The following is a 21,905-nucleotide window of genomic DNA, read 5'->3' on the forward strand; positions in this document are numbered from 1 at the left end:
GTGTGTGTGGGTGGTGTGTGTATACGTGTGTGTGTGTACGTGTCTCCGTGTGTGTGGTGTGGTGTGGGGGGTGGCTGCCCAGACAGACGCGCCAGAGAGGACAAGGACAGTGCGGATCGAGCAAAGCCGATTAGAGAGCCAGAACCACGCAAAGCCCTCCCGCCTGAACCCTCCTCCTGCCCCCCCTCCTGCCCCCCCTCCTCCTCCCCTCCTGCCCTCCCCTCTTGCTCCCCCCCTCCTCCTGCCCCCCTCCCCCCCTCCTGCCCCCCCTCCTGCCCCCCCTCCTGCCCCCCTCCCCTCCTGCCCCCCTCCCCTCCTGCCCCCCCTCCTCCCCTCCTGCTCCCTCCTGTTGCCCCCCCCTCCTCCTGCTCCCAGCGCACAGCTTGGCCTCCACTCCCACAAAAACCCACCACCACCATCACCCATCTACCTGCTCCTCCCCCATCTCCTGGACGTCTCGGCTAATCCTCCCTCGCAGTTACGGAAAGAAAAAAAACACGGAGGGGGGAGAGAGACCGGGGAGGTGGGCACACCGGTTCGCTTTGAAGATTTCCCATCAATTTTGTTTCTTTTACCCCCCCCCGCCAACCTCCCCCGTAAAGGCAAAATATGAAGGGGGCCCTCAACCCCCCCCCAACCGCACCCTCAAACCTCCCCAAACAACACTGGGAGGAAGCCCACTTCGAGTGACGTGGCAGAATCAAGTGAAGGTGATCACTTGACTCAACGTTCGGACTGCGTTGACAATGCAATGGTAGCATTCGATTCGCCTTTGAATCGATTGTGGTTGTGGGCGGGTTGATCATTGCTGCGTCTCGAGCCTGCGATTGAATGCCCTCTCTGTATTGAGGTGAAGGTACCACGTTGATTGAGGTTACCTCCTTGACGAGGGGTGGGGGGGGGGGACACGAGGTGACGCTTACGGTTACATAATATCACGGTACGGATCTTTAGTTGGCATCGCTATTTAATTGTGGACAACTTTAACGTTGTCAGATCCGTGAGGACAAATACGTTCACCACTTTGACAGCAGACTGGATATACCAGTCGTAAACAATGTTATTGTTTATACCACTCTGTTCTTGCTGGATTGTGTGGTTCTTCAACCCGTGATTGGCCTCCATCAGAGGCAGCCTCCTTAATGGCATTGTCTCACCAAAATGGGTTAAGACTATTCTTGGTTTTTTCATCATTTTTTTATACTGCTAAAAAAGGTCCCATAGATGTAGAACTGCTCAACCCGAGCAATTCATACTCTGGTACTTGCATTGCCATTGTACTGGTCGCCTTTTGCCGTTCTCTGGTGTAACGATGGTGAGAGAAGACCATAAAGAAGGCTGTCACTGGTTTAGGCCAATCCGTTTCGAATAAAATGCATACATTAATATCAGTGCGTGTGTGTTTGCACGTTTTGCCATAAGTACGTGTGGTCAATGCAGACTTGAAGCCTTGCAATGGGTATCTAATTTTTGTGTTTGAGCATCTTAACACCTCCTGTTTTATTTGCCAGAACGGGTGAAACCTATTTTTTCATCACTTTGATACTGGCAAAACGCTCCTATAGATATTCTCTCCCTCCCCAACCCCCCTTCCAGCTGTGTCCATCCAGCAGCCGTATCCACGGCGTAGACGCCGTACCGCAGTCAGTCGATCTGCAGGTCGCGTTCGGTGGGGTTGAACCGCGGATGCTCCCAGCCCTTCCAAGACGTTTGCCCAGCGTCCCCCCACCCCCATAAGTGGGGGCTGCCTTTCTCCAGAGCTCCCTCGAACGGGGACGACCCATCCGTCAGCGTCGAGCGCGAGCGAGCAAAGAAATTGCAGGGCTGCGCCTACAGCCCGCGGGTTCTCAACGGTGCACGGCGAACGCGATCCCCTGGGGGTGTTTGCTGAGCCTCTGTGGAGGTGCGCTGTTGCCGTAGCCTGGGCGTGAGGCGAGGGGGGCATTGCAACACCTCGTGGCAGGAGGCTTCGCGACCAATAGTGTATCCATAATAGAGGAGGGGTGTTTTTTTTGGGAGTGAGTGGGGGGGGGAGTGCGTAAATGTAAATGTGTCGTTGTTCTGTCTGATCGCCTGGCGATGCTGGTTGTTGTAATAGCCCGGCGAAACGGCACGGTACTCGAATTGTAAATGTCGTGGGTTTTTTTTACTCTCCGACACACAACCCGGTGTGCTGCAGCAGTAACTAATTGGCACATTTTGGTTTACGCGACAAACCTTACTTAATCGGCTGTGTCGGGTGGTGGGCGGGTTTAACGACACATTTATATTTTCGCGATCTAACTGCGAAAAAAAACCTCTTTTAAGGTGCAGTGCACATTGTGTTATACAGGGTGTTTAAAAAGATGGACCCGATTTGAAATCGCTATATCTCTGCAACCACGAACCGCCCATGAACGAAACTCTTACCACTTGAAAGGGCCGGGCATAGAGTTTTAAATGATTACCGCAAGATGTCTCTCCCAGCGCACAAACAGCCCCTGGCCTCAGTCATTCGCAAGACGCGCTGCCTCAACGTTGGATAGGTCGCACGCGACCCCAAGACTTGGCGCTACACTCTTGGCCCCCAAGATCCCCAGACATCATCACACCCTGCGAGTTTTTATTGTGGGGATACGTCAAAGACCCGTGGTGTTTTTGTGCCACCATTAGCGACTAATCTGGATGACCTCAAAAACAGAATCACGGCAGCGGTGACTTTAGTGGAAGAAGACGCTTTGAGAGGCGTTTGGGACGAATTCAACTATCGTCTCGATGTTGTCCGTACAGCAGGCGGAGGGCAGATAGAGCATTTATAAAAAGGTTAGTAAAACTTGATAACTCATTAAACCGTGTGTAACTTTTTGGTGTAATTGTAACATGTTGCCATCGTGAAATATACTGCTTTGAAATTGGGCCCATCTCTTTGAAAGACCCTGTATAAGCGTTCTTAACAAAGCAAGGGTCAGGGTTGCTCAAACGGCCTAACCACATGAGGTGAAGCCTCGGGAGAAGCCTGTTATTGATGCATCGGAACGGATGACAACCACGCGCTGGCCAACCAACAAGCGGTTACTCCTTGTGGAGTTTGGGTACACGCATGGCCCAGGCAATGCGTCGGGAGATAAAGGCGCAGCCCTGCAACTGCTCCCCCACGTCACTGTTGGGGGAAGGGTCACCACTAAGAGGGAACTACAGTGGAGGGTTGCCTAGTCTTCTTCCACACTCACCGGCCACAACATCTTTGACAAAGTTGAAAGTGCCCATGTTTTACCCCACTGCACGCGACCTGCCGATCGACGTACTGTGGGTGACACCCGTTCACACAATCACGCGGTGGAGAGAGGCGGAATTGTGGTGCGCGCACTGTGGGTTACAGAAATAAAAATCAATCTACACATTTATTATGGCACTTGCAGAAAATGCCGCGGCAACTCAAAGCGCCTTCCATCACATCTCAGCTAAGTGTTCGATGGGCACCCCCAGTGGCAGCTGACCCCTATGCAGCACACGGGTGGCTCAGCACTGGCCTTCGGGGCCGTCTATAAATGACGTCACGCACCTGGAGGGGGGGGGGGTCAGACATTTGTGACTGTGTGACGAGGGGGGGGGGGGTTGAGAAATGTGACGTCACATCAAAATGCGCAACTTTAAATAAATATAGACAACACGTTCTACTTAATTAAATAGACTTTTTTTATAAATGTTTTCCCCTACAACATCAGAGTGCAGCGCCACATTAAATACGCACTATTATGACAATAGTTTAAAGCGATTTGAAGCATGTTTTATATATTTTGGGGGGGGACAGAGTATTGTGGCGTCATTTAACGGGGGGGTCTGACTTTTGTGACGCCGTGTGACGAGGGGGGGGGGGGGGCAAAAATCGTCCAAAATGGCGTGACGTCATTTATGGACGGCCCCTTGCAAGCGGCGATCAGTTTGCAAGTAGGGGGCCGAGGGTGCCGCGTGTCCTAACGTTGTCATTTGCGGGGGTGGGGGGTTGTTGTTGTGGTCCCTGACGCTGGCACACCGATGGCCTTACCCCGGTGGTTCTCAGGTTCTCAAACCTTTACTGCAGCCTTTGGTGCTCAATCGGTGAAAAAAAGTAGAATGTTAATAAACGCGTATAGGGGTTTGATGAAACAAAGTAGGTTGTACTTACGTGCCCGTTCTTAATTTCTGTTTCGATGATTTACCTTCTCAAACAAATCTGTCCGTGTCTCGCACCCCCAGAAAGGGCATCTTGCACCCCCAGGGGGTGCAGCGTGCATCCAGGTGGAGAAGAACCACACGGGGCCCTATCCGATTCGGGTGACGTCGGGGGGGGGCATCTTTATCTTCGACAGTAAAGCAGACGGTACGTATTCACGGTTAATGCACCCAGAGTAATAACCAGGGCAGCCCGCCCGATTGGAATCGCAACCGCTCGATGCCGAGGCGTGTCACCGAGTCAGTAAATGATGAATCGATGCGCATCCCTTACTCAACTCTTATTGATTGCACCGTTAATCCTTCAAATTGGGCGGGCTACGGTGAAGGGAATGCGACGATCCACTGCACAACTTTCTCTTTAGCATACGCATCGCGTGAATGGCTCGGAATTGGTGGGGCTGATTTTAAATTAAAAGTGCGGCCCTTGAAGTCTTTGCTCACGACACTTGAGGGAGCTCGACAGAGCCCCCTTCTAGGCGATATGAATGTAACATGTTGAACTTCTTTCGCACCGTACGTAGTCAACCGTGCTACTCTCCCATGCTGACCTGAAGTCTGTGAATATGGGAGTACCCACACTTTAGCTCACCACAGGTCGCCTGCCTGCTCATCGACTGCGGGGAACCGCGTTTATACCACTAGGTGGACAAAATCGGTGGCATTTTAAGAGCGCTGGCCCGCATTGCTTCGACTGCCGCGCCAGGAGATCGACCCGGCGACCTCTGGATTGCAAGTCCGGGGTGCTGTCCATCACACACCACGACAACCACCACCCTGGCGGCTCTCATCCCGTAGGTCGCACTCCCCTAAGGCGGGTGGGAGGTGCAGGCTACGGCGTTGGACACCGTGCAGGTGAGAAGTGTCGAACGTGGTGGGGGGGTGGGGGGGTGTGGGGGCTGTCTGGGTTAAACTCCAGCCCACGTCCAGCCTCGAGTAGCCGCTGCCCTGGGCTCCGGCACGGCCCCCCGGATTCCTCACCCCGCGCGGTTAACTGCGCAAACAGCCTCAATTTTCAGCCTATGACTAAGCCTTGGGCCTCCCTGTTAATGGCTTTAATCGCCAGGTCCCAAGGGTTTGACGCAGACGAGGGCTGCAGGCACGCGGGGTCACCCAGGTATGTCCAGGCGTCGGGTTTCGCGCGGGACTCGTGGCTCGAAAGGTCGGCAAAAAGAGAGAAACCCAGAGTTTATAGAGATAATCACGTTTTTAATTATTTCACCCGGTGAGTCTGTTGAGATTCATTATCGGGGGGGGGCCGTCTTTTTCACCGGAGCCCGAATTAACCACGTCTGTGTAGGAACGTGGTTACTATTATTGTCATTTAGTTGTTAATTTCGCAATTTAGTTCCGGCCTGTGACATCGGCACGCGATGACACACGCTTGTGAATGAAGTCACGTGTTCTACAGTAAGGCTCACTTAACACCAGACACAGAGCGCTTTGATCATTTCGCCAAACTAATTGCCGGGTGATTGTTGAAATCAAAACACTGACTCCATGGAAACTGGCTCAATGGAAAGCCAAATTAGCCAGCAAACTGAATATGCACGCTCATTTTTTACAATCTAAACAGGATATCTAAATCCTTGAATATATTACTGAACCAATTGTATAGTCTTTTCCTTGTCTAAAAGGAACAATTTAACTTTTTATTCTTTTCCCAACGTGTATCGGAACACTACTGCCTGCATCAACAGTGAGCTACCACGTGACCTCGTCGCAAAGGACAATACAAAATTAGCTGATAAGATACAAGAGATTGTTTTGAATTCAAATTAATTCCAACTACGTACGGTAGTCGAGTGGGAAGTAAAGTATCGTTCCATATGCCTAAACAATAGAGATAGAGAAAGAATAGAGGAGGAACAATAGAGGAGGAACAATAGAGACAGAGAAACAATAGAGATGATCACTGCGGTAGTTCTCAACCTGTCGGGGTCCGCACGGCCATGGGCAAGTGGTCTGTGTCACTGTTGAAGATACCACAGATTCACACATGCCCCTTGAGAATCAGAAAACTATTTCGATTTAAAGCTTTCGTGACTGCAGGGATTCATCTTCTTGGTTCTTTCGGTAAAGTCACGTAGAAGGGAAGTAATACAATAATAATATTATTTTATTATTATTTTATATAGATTTTTTTATTTTATTACTTCCCTTCTACATGACTTTACCGAAAGAACCAAGAAGATGAATCGGAAAACACTTTTAAAATGTAGCTATGTACGCGTGTTGAACTTCTTTCGCACCGTACATAGCCGACCGTGCGAATCGGAGGTACCGCTGGAGGAAAAACTAAACGCAACAAGCAGCTCTAAAGAAATGAGTTTTATTCGCGAGTGTGAGTTGTTGATATTGTTGTTAACTCTGCTTGTGCACCACTGCCAACACAGCAGCTACAGCATCACAAAACATTCGCAAATACTACGATTTATTTTTCTTTCCACGACACACCGGATTTATTTTCCTGACCATTGCAACAACTATTAAGATTCGTGAATAAAAAAAAGCAAGTTAATAACATCGAGGGCTTTAAAAAAAGTTTTTACAGCGCTTGTAGTGGTAGTTTCAATTTAGAAAACGATGTTATTGGAGCATGGTGGCTCACGGGAATTGGGCCCAACATCTGGGGGAACAACCTCTCTGGAAGAGGGGTTCGTTATTAACGCCGATGATTTTTGTACCATGTTTGAGAATGTCTACAAAACGCAGTGGCATTGTTTCCACAAACCCCATGCCTCGATTTCCACCTCGGTACATCTTTCCGAGTTTACCAATTTGAATAGATCGCCGAGTTCATAGCGGATGCGCTAACCAGCAACGCTGCTGCGCCACTGCTGAAAAATGTAAAAATATATTCCGGACCCGAGGATAAAAAATGTGGTTTATAAAATTACTGCGAGAGCTTTCTTGTCCATTGTCACGACTTGACCTTCTGTTCTCTGTGCTAATCATAGCCGTTAATGCGCAGAGGATTAACCCAGCTACTGAGATAGGCAGATGGGGTCCTGAAACATCCACATCATTGAAGAGACATATGCCTTGACATTTTACTAGATTGGTTTATAAATGCATTTGTTTATTACTGAAATTGTTGCCATATTATTTGGGTCTATCGGTAAAGTCACGTAGATAGGTTATTTTCTTTGAACCTATCTACGTGACTTTACCGAAAGACCCAAGGAATATGAATTCCTGCAGTCACGAAAGATTTGAAATTGTTACCATTTACATTTCATATCTTAATAAAAATAACAATAATGTACGGCCCTTTGTACATTCACTCGCTGATTTAATGCCTCCCTCTCAACCATGTGGAGGTTGTTTGGACATACCAAATGTGTTATTGCGGGTTGGTGAGGTGGTGGTGGTAGTGGTGGAGGAGGGTCAAGGAGGGCAAAACCAATTGAGATATCACTCGCCGCCACTGATCTTAGCCCTGGCTAGCAATTTAATTTTGGTTGCTGGATTCAGAGCGTGTGGTGTAAAGTGTTAACCACTGCGCCACCACTCTCCTCTTCGTCTTCCCATTTGTGTTCGAGGGGCCACACCGTGGCCTGGCAGAAGGTGGCACAGCAAAAAAACTTAAAACTCTACCTGTTCCATCTGAGTGGGATAGAGTGTTTCCCCCTCGCACGCGTGGGTAATTTTTTTTCCAGGCTGCTCCGGTTTTCTCCAACATGTAAACACTCGTTAACTGGCTGATGACAACTTAACATCTGGAAGAGAGGATCGCAGATCTTGGAGAGGTGGGGTGGTGGTGGAAATTTTACACCTCCTCACTGCCTGGCTGTCTCTCTACAAGTTGAAATTATGATTAAGACAAGACTGGGGGTGTGGGCGGGGTGGGACCTTACAACACAACGTCGCGTAACCACGCGGACACCCAGTGCAGTGATTATTGTGCCCGGTGTGATCGTCATCTGCTAGAGATGTTCACGTGCTCGACCTTTCCACAAATCCCCTTACCCCTCAGTGCCCCCAGTGCTTGGGATATGCGACGTTGGTTCTGTAAAATCCCCAAACTCGTGCGGTTTGTGTTGTTGTTGATCTTCCTCAGCCGCGGAATATTGCGTGTCCACGTGGGCTGATAGCAAACAAAGACAAAGACCCCCCGTATAGCCTTGATAGACTGTTGGGGCAAGTGCTGTTGGCGAGCGCCTATAGATGTGAACTACCTCGCCTCGTACGCAGGAGGTCGCGGGTTCGATTCCGACCCTGACGCCTGCTGCTGTATATTTGGAGTCTGCGTGTCTCTCTCTCTCATCATCACGGTGGCTAGGAGATGTTGACTACCTCGCCTGGTCTACAGGAGGTCGTGGGTTAGATCCCGACCCTGACGCCTGCTGCTGCTGTATATTTGAAGTTTGTGGTGTCTCTCTCGCTCTCATCATCATCACGGTGGCTAGGAGATGTTGACTACCTCGCCTGGTACGCAGGAGGTCGCGGGTTCGATTCCGACCCTGACGCCTGCTGCTGTATATTTGGAGGTTGCGTGTCTCTCTCTCATCATCATCACGGTGGCTCGATGTTAACTACCTCGCCTGGTGTACAGGTCGCGGGTTTGATCCCGACCCTGACGCCTGCTGTATATTTGGAGTTTGCGTGTCTCTCTCATCATCATCACGGCTAGGAGATGTTAACCACCTCGCCTGGTGTACAGGAGGTCACGGGTTCGATCCCGACCCTGACGCCTGCTGCTGTATATTTGGAGGTTGCATGTTTCCCCGGCGGTCGCGTGGATTTTCCTGCGGGTGGGTCCTCCGCTCTTTCCCTCCACGTGATAAGCCCCGCTTCCTCGAGCTATCATTTGTGGACAGGTCGCTTCTGAAAAGAGCCGTATAGCTCAGTGGGGCTTGCGTGCTGAAATAAAAAAAAAATAGTTTCTAGTTTAAATGTTTTTTTTTACTGAAAGAAAGCCCCGCTAAGCCACTGTGGGGGAACACATCCAACGCATGGAAGGGAGAGGGAGTAAGATTATGCGACTGTGCAGAGTGGGATGATGTACTTGGACCGTACACCTCCGTCAGTGTTGATGTTCTCGTCGTCAATGTGGCAACACAATATTAAAACAAGACCTGCTTTCTGTGGGAACATGTTCACAATACGCGCACACAACCACAACCCACAGGCTCAGCAGCTCGATTGGGCGGTCAACTCACGAGGCAGGTGCCGTGAGCGCAGCGGCTGATTATATCAACTATGTAACACAATTTTTGCTACACAGTGAATTAGAATCGCCGCTGTACACCGACCACACTGCCACACCGCGCGTGGCGGAGTGCTGCTCGCGTGCAGAGGTTTGATCAATGACGCCCCCTGGCGTGAAGGCAGCCGGGTCATATTCCAGCGCACGTTGAAAGCGATGCTAAATGCCAACCAATGTCGAAGTCTGCCTGAGCTGTCACCCGTACGGTTTACCCCGCATTCTTGTGCAGGGAAATGGAGTTTTCAGGTCCATACGGCGTGCAGCCGTTTGCAAGACGGGAACAACAACAACACATCAATTTGTTTGTGTTTCTCCCTTGTGATGGGACTTTGTAGGATGAACGCAGAGATTGATAACGGGCACGGGGTGACCAATAATGTCTGGATTGGTCTGTAATAAGGTCGGGCACTGACAAGGGGTTGACAGGTAGTTCTGCTCTTCCCCCAGAGGTTGGTTGCGTTGCATGGCCAACAATCACACGACCGTGGCTTGTCTGTAATGTATCTACGTATCTCTATGTATCTGTCTCTCTACGAGTGTCTACGGACCTCTACGTTTATCTTTGTGTCTCGATGTATAAACCATGAGTGTGTCGCTGTGCGTTTACTCGATGGTCCATAGTTTGTGTCACACTCACTATACCGTGGCTTGTCTTTAATTTAGAATTTTGAAGATGTGCGCATCGGCCCGTTGATGTTCTGATGCGGATGATTGCTCCAGCAGTGTCTGCGAGGAGGAGGAATCAAACGCAGGAGGCGAGCGAGTGTGTTTGGCTTTCATGCCGGACGCACAACCGATGGGGCGAGTCCTTGCCACCGTGTCGAGTTGCAATTCACACAATTGGGATTAATTGGTTAAAGTTCACGATCGTGATACTGATCCCAAGTGTTTACTCTAAGCAACTTGCTTCAAGTGCAAACGCTTAAGCTGAAATTAACCCATTTAACACGCGTGTGCGTGCAGTACACGGGTTCTCGATTGCAGCCGCAAGCAAATGGTCAGTTGGGCGCCTTTGTTCAGAAGCTATTCATGCACTGCAGGTAACAGACCACGATTCTTGCACGTGGAGATGTTCAAATATATAGTCTCACAACCCGGCTGAGAGGGAATCATTTCAGCAGCATTCATTCAGTACAGCGTCCGGTGTCTCATCAGCAGTCAGGCCTGCTTTAAACGTAACAAGTCCAGTTTTCTTGGGACTTTTATCCTTTGTGGAAAGACAACATATTCGGAGGCATTGATCGTCTATTTTAATTTATATTCTCCACAATGCTACCGATTTACTTTGACCACCCTGGGGAATATTGTTGCCACGATATTAGCCACTCTACAATAATACATCTCATGATATAAGCTCCAAATAAATCATATCCATTTAGCAAATATCGTTATAAAATCTCCCTGCGCGCCAAGATAAAATGGTCCAAGTTTCTTGAGTACTCCCTGCTTGTCCACCCAGCGGCATGAGTACACCACAGCCGGCAATCGTGTGGTGTGGCGGGGTAAAGTGTGGGTGCTCACACCTCTCCAAAGACGTCTTGGCCAGCGTGGCAGAGCTGCAGCGGCCAAATACCGCACAGAGGGGAGCGGCTCTACGTGGAATCCCTGCCACCAGCTGTGGCAGAGGCGAGATGTTAATGCCCTCACCTCGTATACAGGTTGTGGGTTCAATCCCAACCCTGACACATGGTGTATATTTGGAGTTTGCATGTCTCTCCCCGTGGTCACGTGGATTTTTCTTCAGGTCCTCCGGGTTTTCCCTCCACATTTAGAATCAACATCACGTGTTTTTAGAGTATTTGGCTGCTATAAATTACCACGTGATAAGCCACTTCGGTGAACTATCATTTGTGTTGGCCAGGCCGCTTCTGAAAAAGAGCCACGTAGCTCGGTGGGCCTCACTTGGTAAAACAAAATAGTTTATAAAGTTAGTTTATAGTATATAGGCAAGCAATTGCAGGGCTGCATCTTTACTTTTAAATAACCACAGAGGTGGCGGTGGGGGGGGGGTGGAGGCTGCAGCGAGTCGTGAAATGGAAGGAGACCCCCGGGTTCACTGCGTCGTGACACGGAACACTCCAGGCCGACCGTGGCTGCAACGCCGCCTTAACGGAGCCGCCTGCCGATGGAATATTCATCGCCGTGTGGTCTTGGTGGGGTGGGGGGCTCTCGAGGACACGCCGCGGGGGTGGGGAGGGTTGTCAGCGCCCCGGCCCAGGTGCCCGGCTAAAGCCCGGATTGACTGATATCTCGTTCAAAGTCCGTTTAGCCAATCTGCCGTCAAAAGTGCTCACCGTATCGCGACAGACGAATGGTGTGGTTTTTTTCTTTCTGTTTTTAATAGGATGATCATACTCTGGGCGACAGTAATCCACAACAATAATGTGAGAATAATGTCATATATATTTACAACAAATGATGTGTTTGATAAGACTGCATGAGTTAAAAAGTTGTTTTAACAATATTCATATAAGCAGCATGGGTGTTCTTGCATGTGTCGATGGTCACAAAGCTAATTGAACAATTTGCTCAATCGTCCTCATCTCAAACTAAACTTTATGGACAACGGAGTCTTGTGGGTTATCAAGTGGTTGTTATATTTTTTTATTTGACACCCTCCCTGCCCCCTTACTTTAACTAACAATTTGGAGAAGTAAACATTTCCACACAATATGGGCATTGTGCACCGAGCATTGGCAACGCAGCTCGCTTTGACCAACGCGTCACCAACCAACGAGGCCATGCCGTTACAAACTAATCCCTCTCGGGCGGGGTGGGGGCACTAAACAGAATCCCTGCTCGCTCGGAGCGCGACGCTTTAGACGAGGCAACGGAGAGGGGTGGTGGGTGAGGCGGACACGGGAAACGCCGTGGAGAAGCCTCCACACTCCCAGACTTGTAGGGCCACCGACGAGCTGATGGCGGTCAGGTCCTTGTCAGGATTTGCCGCCTTGATTCTCTTGGTATGGCTGAAAGCCCTCCGTCTCCAGCTTCTCCTTGAATTTCAGGTAATCCCTCCTGCGGTCAAAATACTTGGTCTGTGACAGAAGGGAATCGGCGGGGGGGAGGGGGGGCGAGGGAGCGGGGAGCAGATGCGTTATTACACAGGTGCACTTTGCCAGGGTTTAATTCTTAGGGGTATTTTTTTCTCTCTCTCTCTCTCTCTCGTGTTTTTTGTTTTTGGGCCCCGCAGCGAGTTCCCTCGCAGAAATTGTTTTGCCGAGGTTTTTGAAAAGCTCAACAAAGGGTGAACTCGGCATGACTCTGTGACGGGGGGGCAGGGGGGGGGGGCGAGATGTCCGGGTGGCACACGGCTTCACGTCGACAAGGACGAGGCCGCAACGTCACCAGGGCGCCTTTGCTTTCGTATCGCCGCAATCCGCAGCGAAGCATCGGAGAAAACCATCACCGTAAATAAAATACCATCGACACAAATTACGTGTGGACTGTGTCGGTAGTTGTAGGGGGCACTGCCGGGTGTTGGTCGAGTGGTGGTGGGTACCGCCACGGCAAACGAGTTTTGTAGTGCGGGTGAGCGTTGGTGAGTGTCAATTTGAGTCCTGCGTGTTGAGTGTCGCTGAGTGTGCTCCCACACTCAGTGACACTCAACAGCGATTGGTTGAAATACTGCACCCAAGTGAACAGCTACTTCGTGATTCTACTAACGAATACCCACAGCTGTAGATATCTGCAGTGTACGTCCGACATCACGGAACTGCCTTAATGCAATGCACGTTCGCCTCTGCCACGTGAAAGATCGCAGTGGGCCCTCGGCTGGATCTGAACAAAGAAGTCACTCGTTTGTTTTCCCCACTCAAAACAACACTCCGCACGGGGTGCGCGCACGTGCGGTTTGAGCGCCCGCCGCTCACTCCGTGCCTCCTCTTGCGTGCCGTCACAATATTGCCTTTGTTAACTTGCTATATAGGGACAATGAAACTTCGCTTCAAACAAAAAAAAAAGATCCTGTGCTTGGTCTTGCACAAGGCCTCCGTATGAACTCGGGGGAGTAAACAGGTGTAGCTTTACCGGCGGAGGTGAGACACTGAACCAGCTGGAATGCCAGCGGGCCGAGTTCAAAAGACGTCCGCTAAGACGGCTGTTGTTGAGTATGGCCTGGGTTAATCCTGGCCCTCGGGCAAACTGCACAGTGCTACAATTAGTTCACGATAAGAAGCCCAAAAAATCATTAGTAACACGACTATAAAGATAAAGGGACATCCCCTGCTATTGCATGCTTACTGCAACACTGCTGGCGGAAGGGCCGCCACTCGAGGGAGCTCTAAAGCCCCTCTAGCGCGTATTTTGGCCTCCTCTTCCACTCTGGCTAGACTTCTTGTAAGAGTTGGGAGTAACCCACGCCATGCGACCTGCCGAACGACTAACGGTGGTGTATTCGTTTATCATGCTGGGGTGGAAAGAGACGTGAGAATTTAAATACCGGGCAAGCAATGCTACCATAACTACTCAATAACGAAGCTGTAACCGTGAAATTACAAAACATCCCAATGTGGGATACTCCTGTAGGGCGGAAATGCTTTCTCGGGCAAGTAAATTACACGCTCATTATTTTACGTTTATTGACAAGCTGTGTTTACAATCAACATCAGTTCACATCGGATGTGAAGTGAATTGACCTGATCTGAACTGGATCTATGTCAAGCAGAGTCATGCTCATTGACACAAACAGAAAATACGGAACGACCCCCCCCTACCCCACATTTCAAAAATAAACACGGATTCCTCATTTCGAAAATCCCCATTTAGCCTCCCATAGGTCGACGCAGCCTGAACTGATTTACCAAGTAGAGGTGCGATGAGTAAACATTGCCACTCGGGAGACAAAGGTGGCCGGGCGCGGCGCTGGCCAACCACGCACTTCCTGTGCCGTGCCGGCCTTCACAGGTGCAACTCCTCGCTAACAGCACTTGCCCCAACAGTCTGTTAAGGCTCCACGGGGGATGTTTGTCTTTGTGTGTGTGTGCGGGCGAAGGCAGAGAGCAGCACACACCCACTGCCGAGGGCAGGCCTCCACGAACTCCTTGCGCAGGGCGGCGCATTCCGACTCGGGGTTGCGCCCAGCCGCTTCGCTCGCGTCCGCGCACTTCCAGAAGGCGTCGCGGCCCGACCAGCAGCGGCGCCGTTCCTCGCCCGACGGGGCCGTCATCCCCGGCTCCCTGCAGCCTGTCCCACGGCCGCAGCACGCAGCGCAGAGGCAGGGGGCACTGCTCGCAAGGAAACGGCACACTGACCCAGCACCTCCGATTAGCAAGTTTGGCTACGGACGGTGCGTAAGAGGTCCAACATGCATAAAACACGAGACGCTGACCAATGGAGATTATAAGCAGAGCACTGACCACAAGAGAACACCACCAGTCAATACAAGACACTGACCACAAGGGAACAGCACACTGACCAACACAGGAGAGACCATTTTTTTCCCCTCCTGATGACGACCACTTGCATTGCGATAGAAACGTCGTAGTTTTTTAGTTATTTTTTTTTGTTATTTTCTTTGAACCTATCTACGTGACTTTACCGAAAGACCCAAAGAATATAACAGCATAGAGCATATGTGCACTGCATCAACTATAACATCACAGCCATTGGATCACTGATCATCAAATGAGCACTGAAATCCAGAGCAAATGCACGAGCATGGGAGTGACCAACATCCACAGCACTGAGCGTATCTAAGCGTCGCGCTGACCACGAGGGAATGGTGTTGACCAACGCAGCACGGACGATGTGAGTACGGCACCAGCCCTAACCTCACAGCATTGGCCAACAAAATGAGCACTTGCAAACATAGTGAGAGCAGTGACCAGTGGCAAGTAACCACAGCATTGGCCATACAAGCAAGTCACTGACCACAAGAGAACGGGATTGGCAAACACAGGACAGACTGGACATATGTGAAGAAGAGCTTTATAGCTCACTGGATTCCTCCAGTATAAATAAATATTCTGATTCTGACAGACAATATCAGCACGGCCTGCGAAGTAGCGTGGTTGGCACGGGCCCTGGTGCAAGCGAGCTTGATCAAAAACAGAATGAACGCTGCTCCATTCAGTTCCTGAGGAAGAACCCCAGAAAGTGGAGCGAAACGTCGGACATTGCGCGGAACAACACCGCGGGTACGGACCTGAAACTACATCCGCGAGCTCCACATCTCCACCGTCGTGACCTCTGGTAAGCATACAGCGAATTAGCGTCAGGACTTTATGTGAGGATGTACTTAACAGGTTTGATGAGAAGACCGTGTACATATACGCGATACGTTTTGCACATACGGCAATTTCATGCAGATTAGCGCCCACTCTCTAGGGGATGTCAACTGCTTCCTGATTATAATTCACCCTGACCTGTCTCTCACCGACCTGTGTGTTCACATTGCGCATGCGGGGACGTGACGATTAGCTGTGCCCGTATTCTAGCAGTCTGCACAGGTGGGTAACACGCATGTCACCCCCCACCCCCTCCTTCACCTACTGTGCAAGTGTATTGTTGACTTTAACAGCCCTGATTAAACTGCCACGACCTGCTGAAAACATTAAAATGTTAACGTCCCCAATACACAACGGATCACACTCCCCCTCTCACCCAGAGCCTCCACGACTAACATTACCCCTCATTAGCATAGTGTTTCAACAGAATAAGGTATAAGCAAATGCATGGATTGTTACACTTTCCAGAATGTGCTTGTCTTTCCAAGTATTTACTGATGACTATGGAAGCAAAATGCACTTGCTTGTTTGTTTTCAATTAGTGCTTTATTGGCCCTGGTTTGTCCCATATCTGGCCAGGTCACCGAGTGATAAGCCCATCATCCCACCAGGGTCGATAAATCAGGCACCACTTTGTGGTTGTGCAATGGATAGACCCACCCCCACCATAGGAAAATGTGAAATGGCCACCAATGGCTCTCCAAGGCTGTAAACTGGAGATTAACACCACCACAGTGCCGATTCGAGCAGGATATCACTCCTTACGTTTTTTGGCGGACATTTCAATGACACAATATTAAATTGCTGCACCATAATTGGCCATTATCAATCCACCGCTGAATGAATGTCTCTCCAAGTAGTCAATCCTGAGATCTAGCTAAATTGCAACAATCCTCTGGGAGAGTGATATGGGAGTGTAACCTCACCATGCCCGCTCAATGTGTGTTGAAGATCCAGTACTCGCCGGACATGGGGAACACGCAAAACGCACAATTACACAAAATGACGGTTGGCTTCGTTCTGGAGAATACATAAAGCAACAAGATATTTAAGCGGACAATGTCCCCTTCATGTACGTCTTTCGACGTACAAAATAAAATTCGAAGATTTGTTTTGTTGCAGAACCACAGCCTTCTGGGGGGTGTATTATTTCAGCTGAATTGATTCAATACGAGCAAACTCACATTCAGGTCACCACAGCCACCTCCGAGTTTGCAAGACAAAATACTGTATTCCATGTCAAAGTTAAAAATAGTTTTTAGCTTTGGTATGAAAACCCTGAGTATGACTCTACATCTCCTCTACTTCCAATCCCTCTCTCTGTGCCGTCTCCTTTGTCAACCTCCGTCGGCGATCATGTCCATGACGTTGCATTTATACTTGTTGTTAATCAAGTCATCTGCCAGCGTGGGATGACAACAGAATATACTGGACTACCATTGTCATAAACACAATGCCTTGAAATCATAAAAAACATACATTTAAGAGAAATAAACCACTTTTCAGAGCCTGTGACGGGAAGATAGATGATTGTGAAAATAGAATAAGTATTTTAGAATATTACGTCTTGAAGGGGTCTAAACAATGGTTACAATGTGACCACATTTTCATAAATTTGTCGACCAAATGTTCGTCAAATCACGCGGCTGCCTTGGGCTCCGTTTATCCGTTAGAGGTCCTATTCACTTTCCGCGCTTTTAGCTTTTGAAATATAAAGGGCCACTCTTTGTATAGCTTTGGTATAGGTTCATGGTTTGGGCTTAAGATTTAGGGCTTCATCGTTACGGGACAGTTGTACCAAATGTTACTACTTCACCTACCACGCATGTGCAGGGCCATTAGTTTAACATGTAGGCTTTCGCGACCAATATAATCCATAATACAGGTTTTTTTGGGGGGTAGATCGCGTAAATATGAATGGAAAAAAACCAGGAGTATTTCTCCACATATCTGGCTGTCCGCCTGATGATGTTAGTGGTAATTACTGTCGAAACGTCGTACTCAGATTGTGTATGTTGTGGATTTGCTCTCCAACACGCAGTTGTGCTGTACTCGTAACGAATTGGCATGTTCTGTTACGTGAGCAAACCTTACTAATTGGCTATGTCGGGTGGTGGCGGGTTTAAAGACACATTCATATTTACACGATTCAACCCAAAAAAACCTTTATAAGGGGCCATTAGTCTCGGCGTATTGTAAAAGTTTCATGGAATACAACATTTGGGGTAAAACTCTTAATATAACCGTCGCATCCTCTAATCCGCGCAAGTGTGGGAAAATCTCGTTTGTTTAAATTACGTCTGCCGGCTTTATTCATTAAAATCAGCAAATTCTAAAATAGGCAAAGCTGATCCACGGATAATTGGATTAATCACGGAATCGGCTCGATCCTGCTGCGGATAAAAGGGATAAGATAACGGTGGATAAGAGGAAGTTTTTTTTACTTCACACGGGTCTTATGGGCACCACCGTTTAACGCGTTTGTCACGGGAGATTTTTTTTCCTTTACGAATTCTGCTCTGCAAAAGAACCACTTGTAGAAAAAGTTTGAACTTTATAACGATTTCGTGTGTTGCACTGCCTCCCCTTTGTCAATCCACCACCCACTGCTGGATGAAGTCCTCCCCACTCCTTTCGGTCATGGGGATTGTGTGACCATACTTCACCCACACTGCTCAGTAGGGATTGGTGAAGAGGTGGGGGGGAGGTGCCCAGGACTACTTTAGATCTCTTTCACGTCGGTGAAATAGATTTCGACGACCGCTTACATATCCCCTGTCCACCCATGGCATAGCCACTGGCAAAACCTCTGGTGTAACCACCAAACGCACATCTCCTTCATGGATGGACAATTAAAGACAATCCACAGTGGTGAGATTGTGGTCATGCCACCCAAACTATGGGACATATCGTAAACCCACAGAGACGCATACAGATACACAGACATACATATTAAAGACGAGCCACGATAGTACGATTGTGGTCACGATATGCAAACTACGGACACACAAAGTAAACCCCTGTATAACCACGCAGGCTTTCGCGGCCGATATTATCCTTAAGGTGTTTTGGGTTCGATCGCGTAGATATAAATGTGTCGTTAAACCCGCCACCACCCGACACCTCGGTGTGCTAAACTAATACCCAATTGGCATGTTCTGTTCACGTGACAAACCTTACTAAATTGGCTGTTGGGTGGTGGAGGGTTTAACGACACATTCATATTCACGCGATCTAACCCAAAAAACTTCGATTATGGATGAATCTCACTGCAGTCTGCACTCGTTCAACGGAGGAACAGCGGAACGACGCAAATGTCTCTCTGCTGAAGCACTCTCGTCTCGGCCAGCGTCAGACCTCGACGTGATTGGCATCTGGCTCCTAAACATTTGTTTCGCTGCCATCGCACGCAAGCAGAGAAGTTGTGTCTGGTGACATGGACGTTCGTGATTTGGTAGCTGGAGGTTTACCCATTTAGCCACAAGTCGCCGGCCTACCACGGGTTCATCCCATAAATGTGCGGTGTGTGGTGAAGGTGGAGCGGTGGCGCAATGGTTAACGCACTTGCGTGCCCGTCCCGGCAAACCCGGCTTGGAATCTCGGCTCTACTGATGAAATACAGTACCACCATTGGCGAGGGACATCTAAACTGCTCCTGTGCGCATCCCTTAAATCTGTGAAAATTAGCGCTGTAGCTCATAGGCTCTCTCCAGTATAAATATTCAGATTAATCGCCTATGTACCAGCGTGGCGAAGTATGGTCACTCCCCCGCACGCAGCCGCCTTCCCCAAAATGACCAACAGCGCCGGGTGGCCTTCATCCAGCAGTGGATTTACGAGGCTGTTGTCACCGTTCAAAGCTCTTCTTGCCGATGATGGCAGCAGCGGCAGCAGCAGCAGCGGTAATATTACGTTCCAGAAGGCAGATACCGATGATGTCTCCCGCTGCTGGCCGCCACGGACGAGGCGGGCTTTACGAGAGAGACACAGAGTTCGCGATCGTGAGTTCGGTGTCGTTTCGCTGTCCCTTCGAAGGCTCCCTCGGGCCGAAGGAACGCGGACGGAAAGTGTCTCGAACGTGACGACGACGACGCAGATCGACAGGAGAGAGACGCCTTACCAACACAAACCCTTCCCGGCAGCTCGCAGCGTCGCGCCTCAGAAATCCGTCAGGTATCGGGGTTGTTGTTGTTTTTAAAAACGTAGTGAAGTTGAAACTTTTTAAACCGGCGATAATTAAACTGTACAGTGCGTTAGGCTACGCACGTGCCGTTGTTGTGACCTTGCCGATCGCGCCGACGGCAGCCGTAAAGCCGGTCCACCACCACGACCGGCGTCCGGAGTCGAGAAGTGTCGCAAAACGCCGCGTGCGGTGGCAGGCCGAGCACGTGGCTTGTGCGCCCTCTGCCGGGCAGAGTTGGATCATCACCACCAGCACCACCACCAACCACCAACCACCACCCACCACCACCACAACCACCACCACAACCACCACCAACCACCACCACCAACAACCACCACCAACCACCACCACCACCAACAACCACCACCAACCACCACCACCAACCACCACCACCAACCACCACGCTCATTCAATTTATTTCGCAGGGGACTGATGTTTGACGCCAGAGCGACGGCTACAATTTCACATTCAGGTTGTCAAGCCCAGACAACCGCGTCCAGGAGCAGCGGAGTGTTTGATCATCGCTGCGACGTCTCCGTGTTTGTGGATCGGGGCATTGCGTTGCGTTGTTATGCGATGTTGCGGTCTGGTTTTTCATTTTCCGTTTGTGCGTCAGGGTATTCGCATCTGCCATGGTTTGTGTCGTGGATGCGGTTTAGGGTGGACCATGAGCTTCGTGGAAGAACAAACGCAGGGATGTTAAGCTACGAAAGTACTTTTACTTTTTAACTACTTTTACTTTACCAAGTAAGGGCCACTGAGCTGCGTAAAAAAAATTCAGCGAGGGTGGCAGGGCCCATGAGTTACATCAGAAGATGATTCCAGGATAATGCCCCATTATCTAAGAATGGTGTTTAACAAGTAGGCTTTCACGACCAATAGTATCCGTAATAAAGGTGTGTTTTTTGGGGTTAGGTCGCGTATATATGTGTCGTTAAACCCGCCACCACCAGATACAGCCAAATTAATAAGGTTCGTCACGTATATATAGACGTGCCAATTAGTTACTAGTTCAGCAGAGCAGTATTAGTGTCAGACACGTGTATGTATGTTGAACTCCACTACTTCAAGTGCAGAATTAAGTACAGTACACGTCTTAAAATACCCGGTATACCAAACTGATCTAAAAAAAATAACTACAGCATTTCCACACTGATCGCTCCAGGGCTTCACGGCCTTGAATGTTCAAAAAAGTTAATGACTTGGGAAAAATGTTGGACCGAAAAAATAAACTGCCTGCAGCCATTAATGAATACAATCAAAACATCTCCTGTCTGGATTTCGAAGAGAAGAAAAAATATCAGTCCAATTTCACGTTCAGCTGTCAGAGAAACTTGTGTTTGCACTGAGATATCACAGCTCTCCCTCGGATTTCCAATGAAATCAACTGCGTATCGTTGCTTAAAATGCTTTCCATGCCCTCTGCTTGCGATGTCGGTTACAGAACTCAAGCTGTGTAGGCTCATAGTCTAGACTTTTATAAACGTTACCCACTGTGACGCGTTTATGTTCATGCGTGCTGTGACAACGAAACACACCACAAGGTTATTATTACTGGTGTCACGGTGCATCAATTGACATTGAGTCTGAAGTTCACGATACACGCACCTAATCGCGTGTGCAAGAAGCTTATTTAAATTCGTGCAATGAATGAGTTCGAGTCATCCCTGCAGCCACTAGTCGCCGCTCCTTCACAATGTAACGAATAATAATCGATTCTTGTGTCGAATTGCGACGATTATTTTGGGGGTGGGGAGGGGGGAGAAGAACGGTGAATCGTGAAACCCATTGTGTGATCTCAGAGGTGGCTCTGTGATATCTGCTTCCACGAAGCAATCTCTAACACACAGGGACTCGAGATACACGCGGTGAAAGATGGAGAAAAATATCAAAACAACCGCCCTCCAGTAATTATATTCCTGCGACAATACTTAGCCTATTCGCCACTACCTAATACAAGTGCGAGTTGGAGTTTGACTCGGTTAAACACCTTCCTTGCCTTCGTGTCTTACTCACCACAGGGGCCGGTTAGGGGGGGGGGCACAGACAGCAGCAGCAGGTGAAGAAGCGCAGTGAATTGTTAATCGCCAAG

The 21,905-nt window shown here is 49.3% G+C and overlaps 2 protein-coding genes across 6 annotated transcripts in view; both read right to left on the reverse strand.

The window, feature by feature from the left end:
• The window catches only part of LOC144943931 (fibulin-5-like), a 610,861-nt gene that overhangs the window by 165,940 nt on the left and 423,016 nt on the right, over window positions 1–21,905 (reverse strand). The window lies entirely within an intron of this gene.
• On the reverse strand, window positions 11,753–19,947 carry COA6 (cytochrome c oxidase assembly factor 6). 5 transcript variants are annotated; one of them, XM_078871800.1, is made up of 3 exons: window positions 19,751–19,947; window positions 14,415–14,628; window positions 11,753–12,441 (listed from the first exon to the last, which is right to left on the reverse strand). In XM_078871800.1, exons 2-3 carry the CDS (start codon window positions 14,568–14,570, stop codon window positions 12,340–12,342), a joined length of 258 nt encoding a protein of 85 aa, XP_078727926.1. In that variant the 5' UTR covers window positions 14,571–14,628; window positions 19,751–19,947; the 3' UTR covers window positions 11,753–12,339. The 5 variants fall into 5 exon arrangements, with proteins under 5 accessions (XP_078727926.1, XP_078727923.1, XP_078727925.1 ...); XM_078871797.1 differs by having other exon boundaries at window positions 14,415–14,650; XM_078871799.1 differs by lacking the exon at window positions 19,751–19,947 and adding an exon at window positions 19,374–19,738 and having other exon boundaries at window positions 14,415–14,650.

This window comes from Lampetra fluviatilis, chromosome 33 (assembly GCF_964198595.1).
Source record: "Lampetra fluviatilis chromosome 33, kcLamFluv1.1, whole genome shotgun sequence".
Lineage (NCBI taxonomy): Eukaryota > Metazoa > Chordata > Hyperoartia > Petromyzontiformes > Petromyzontidae > Lampetra > Lampetra fluviatilis.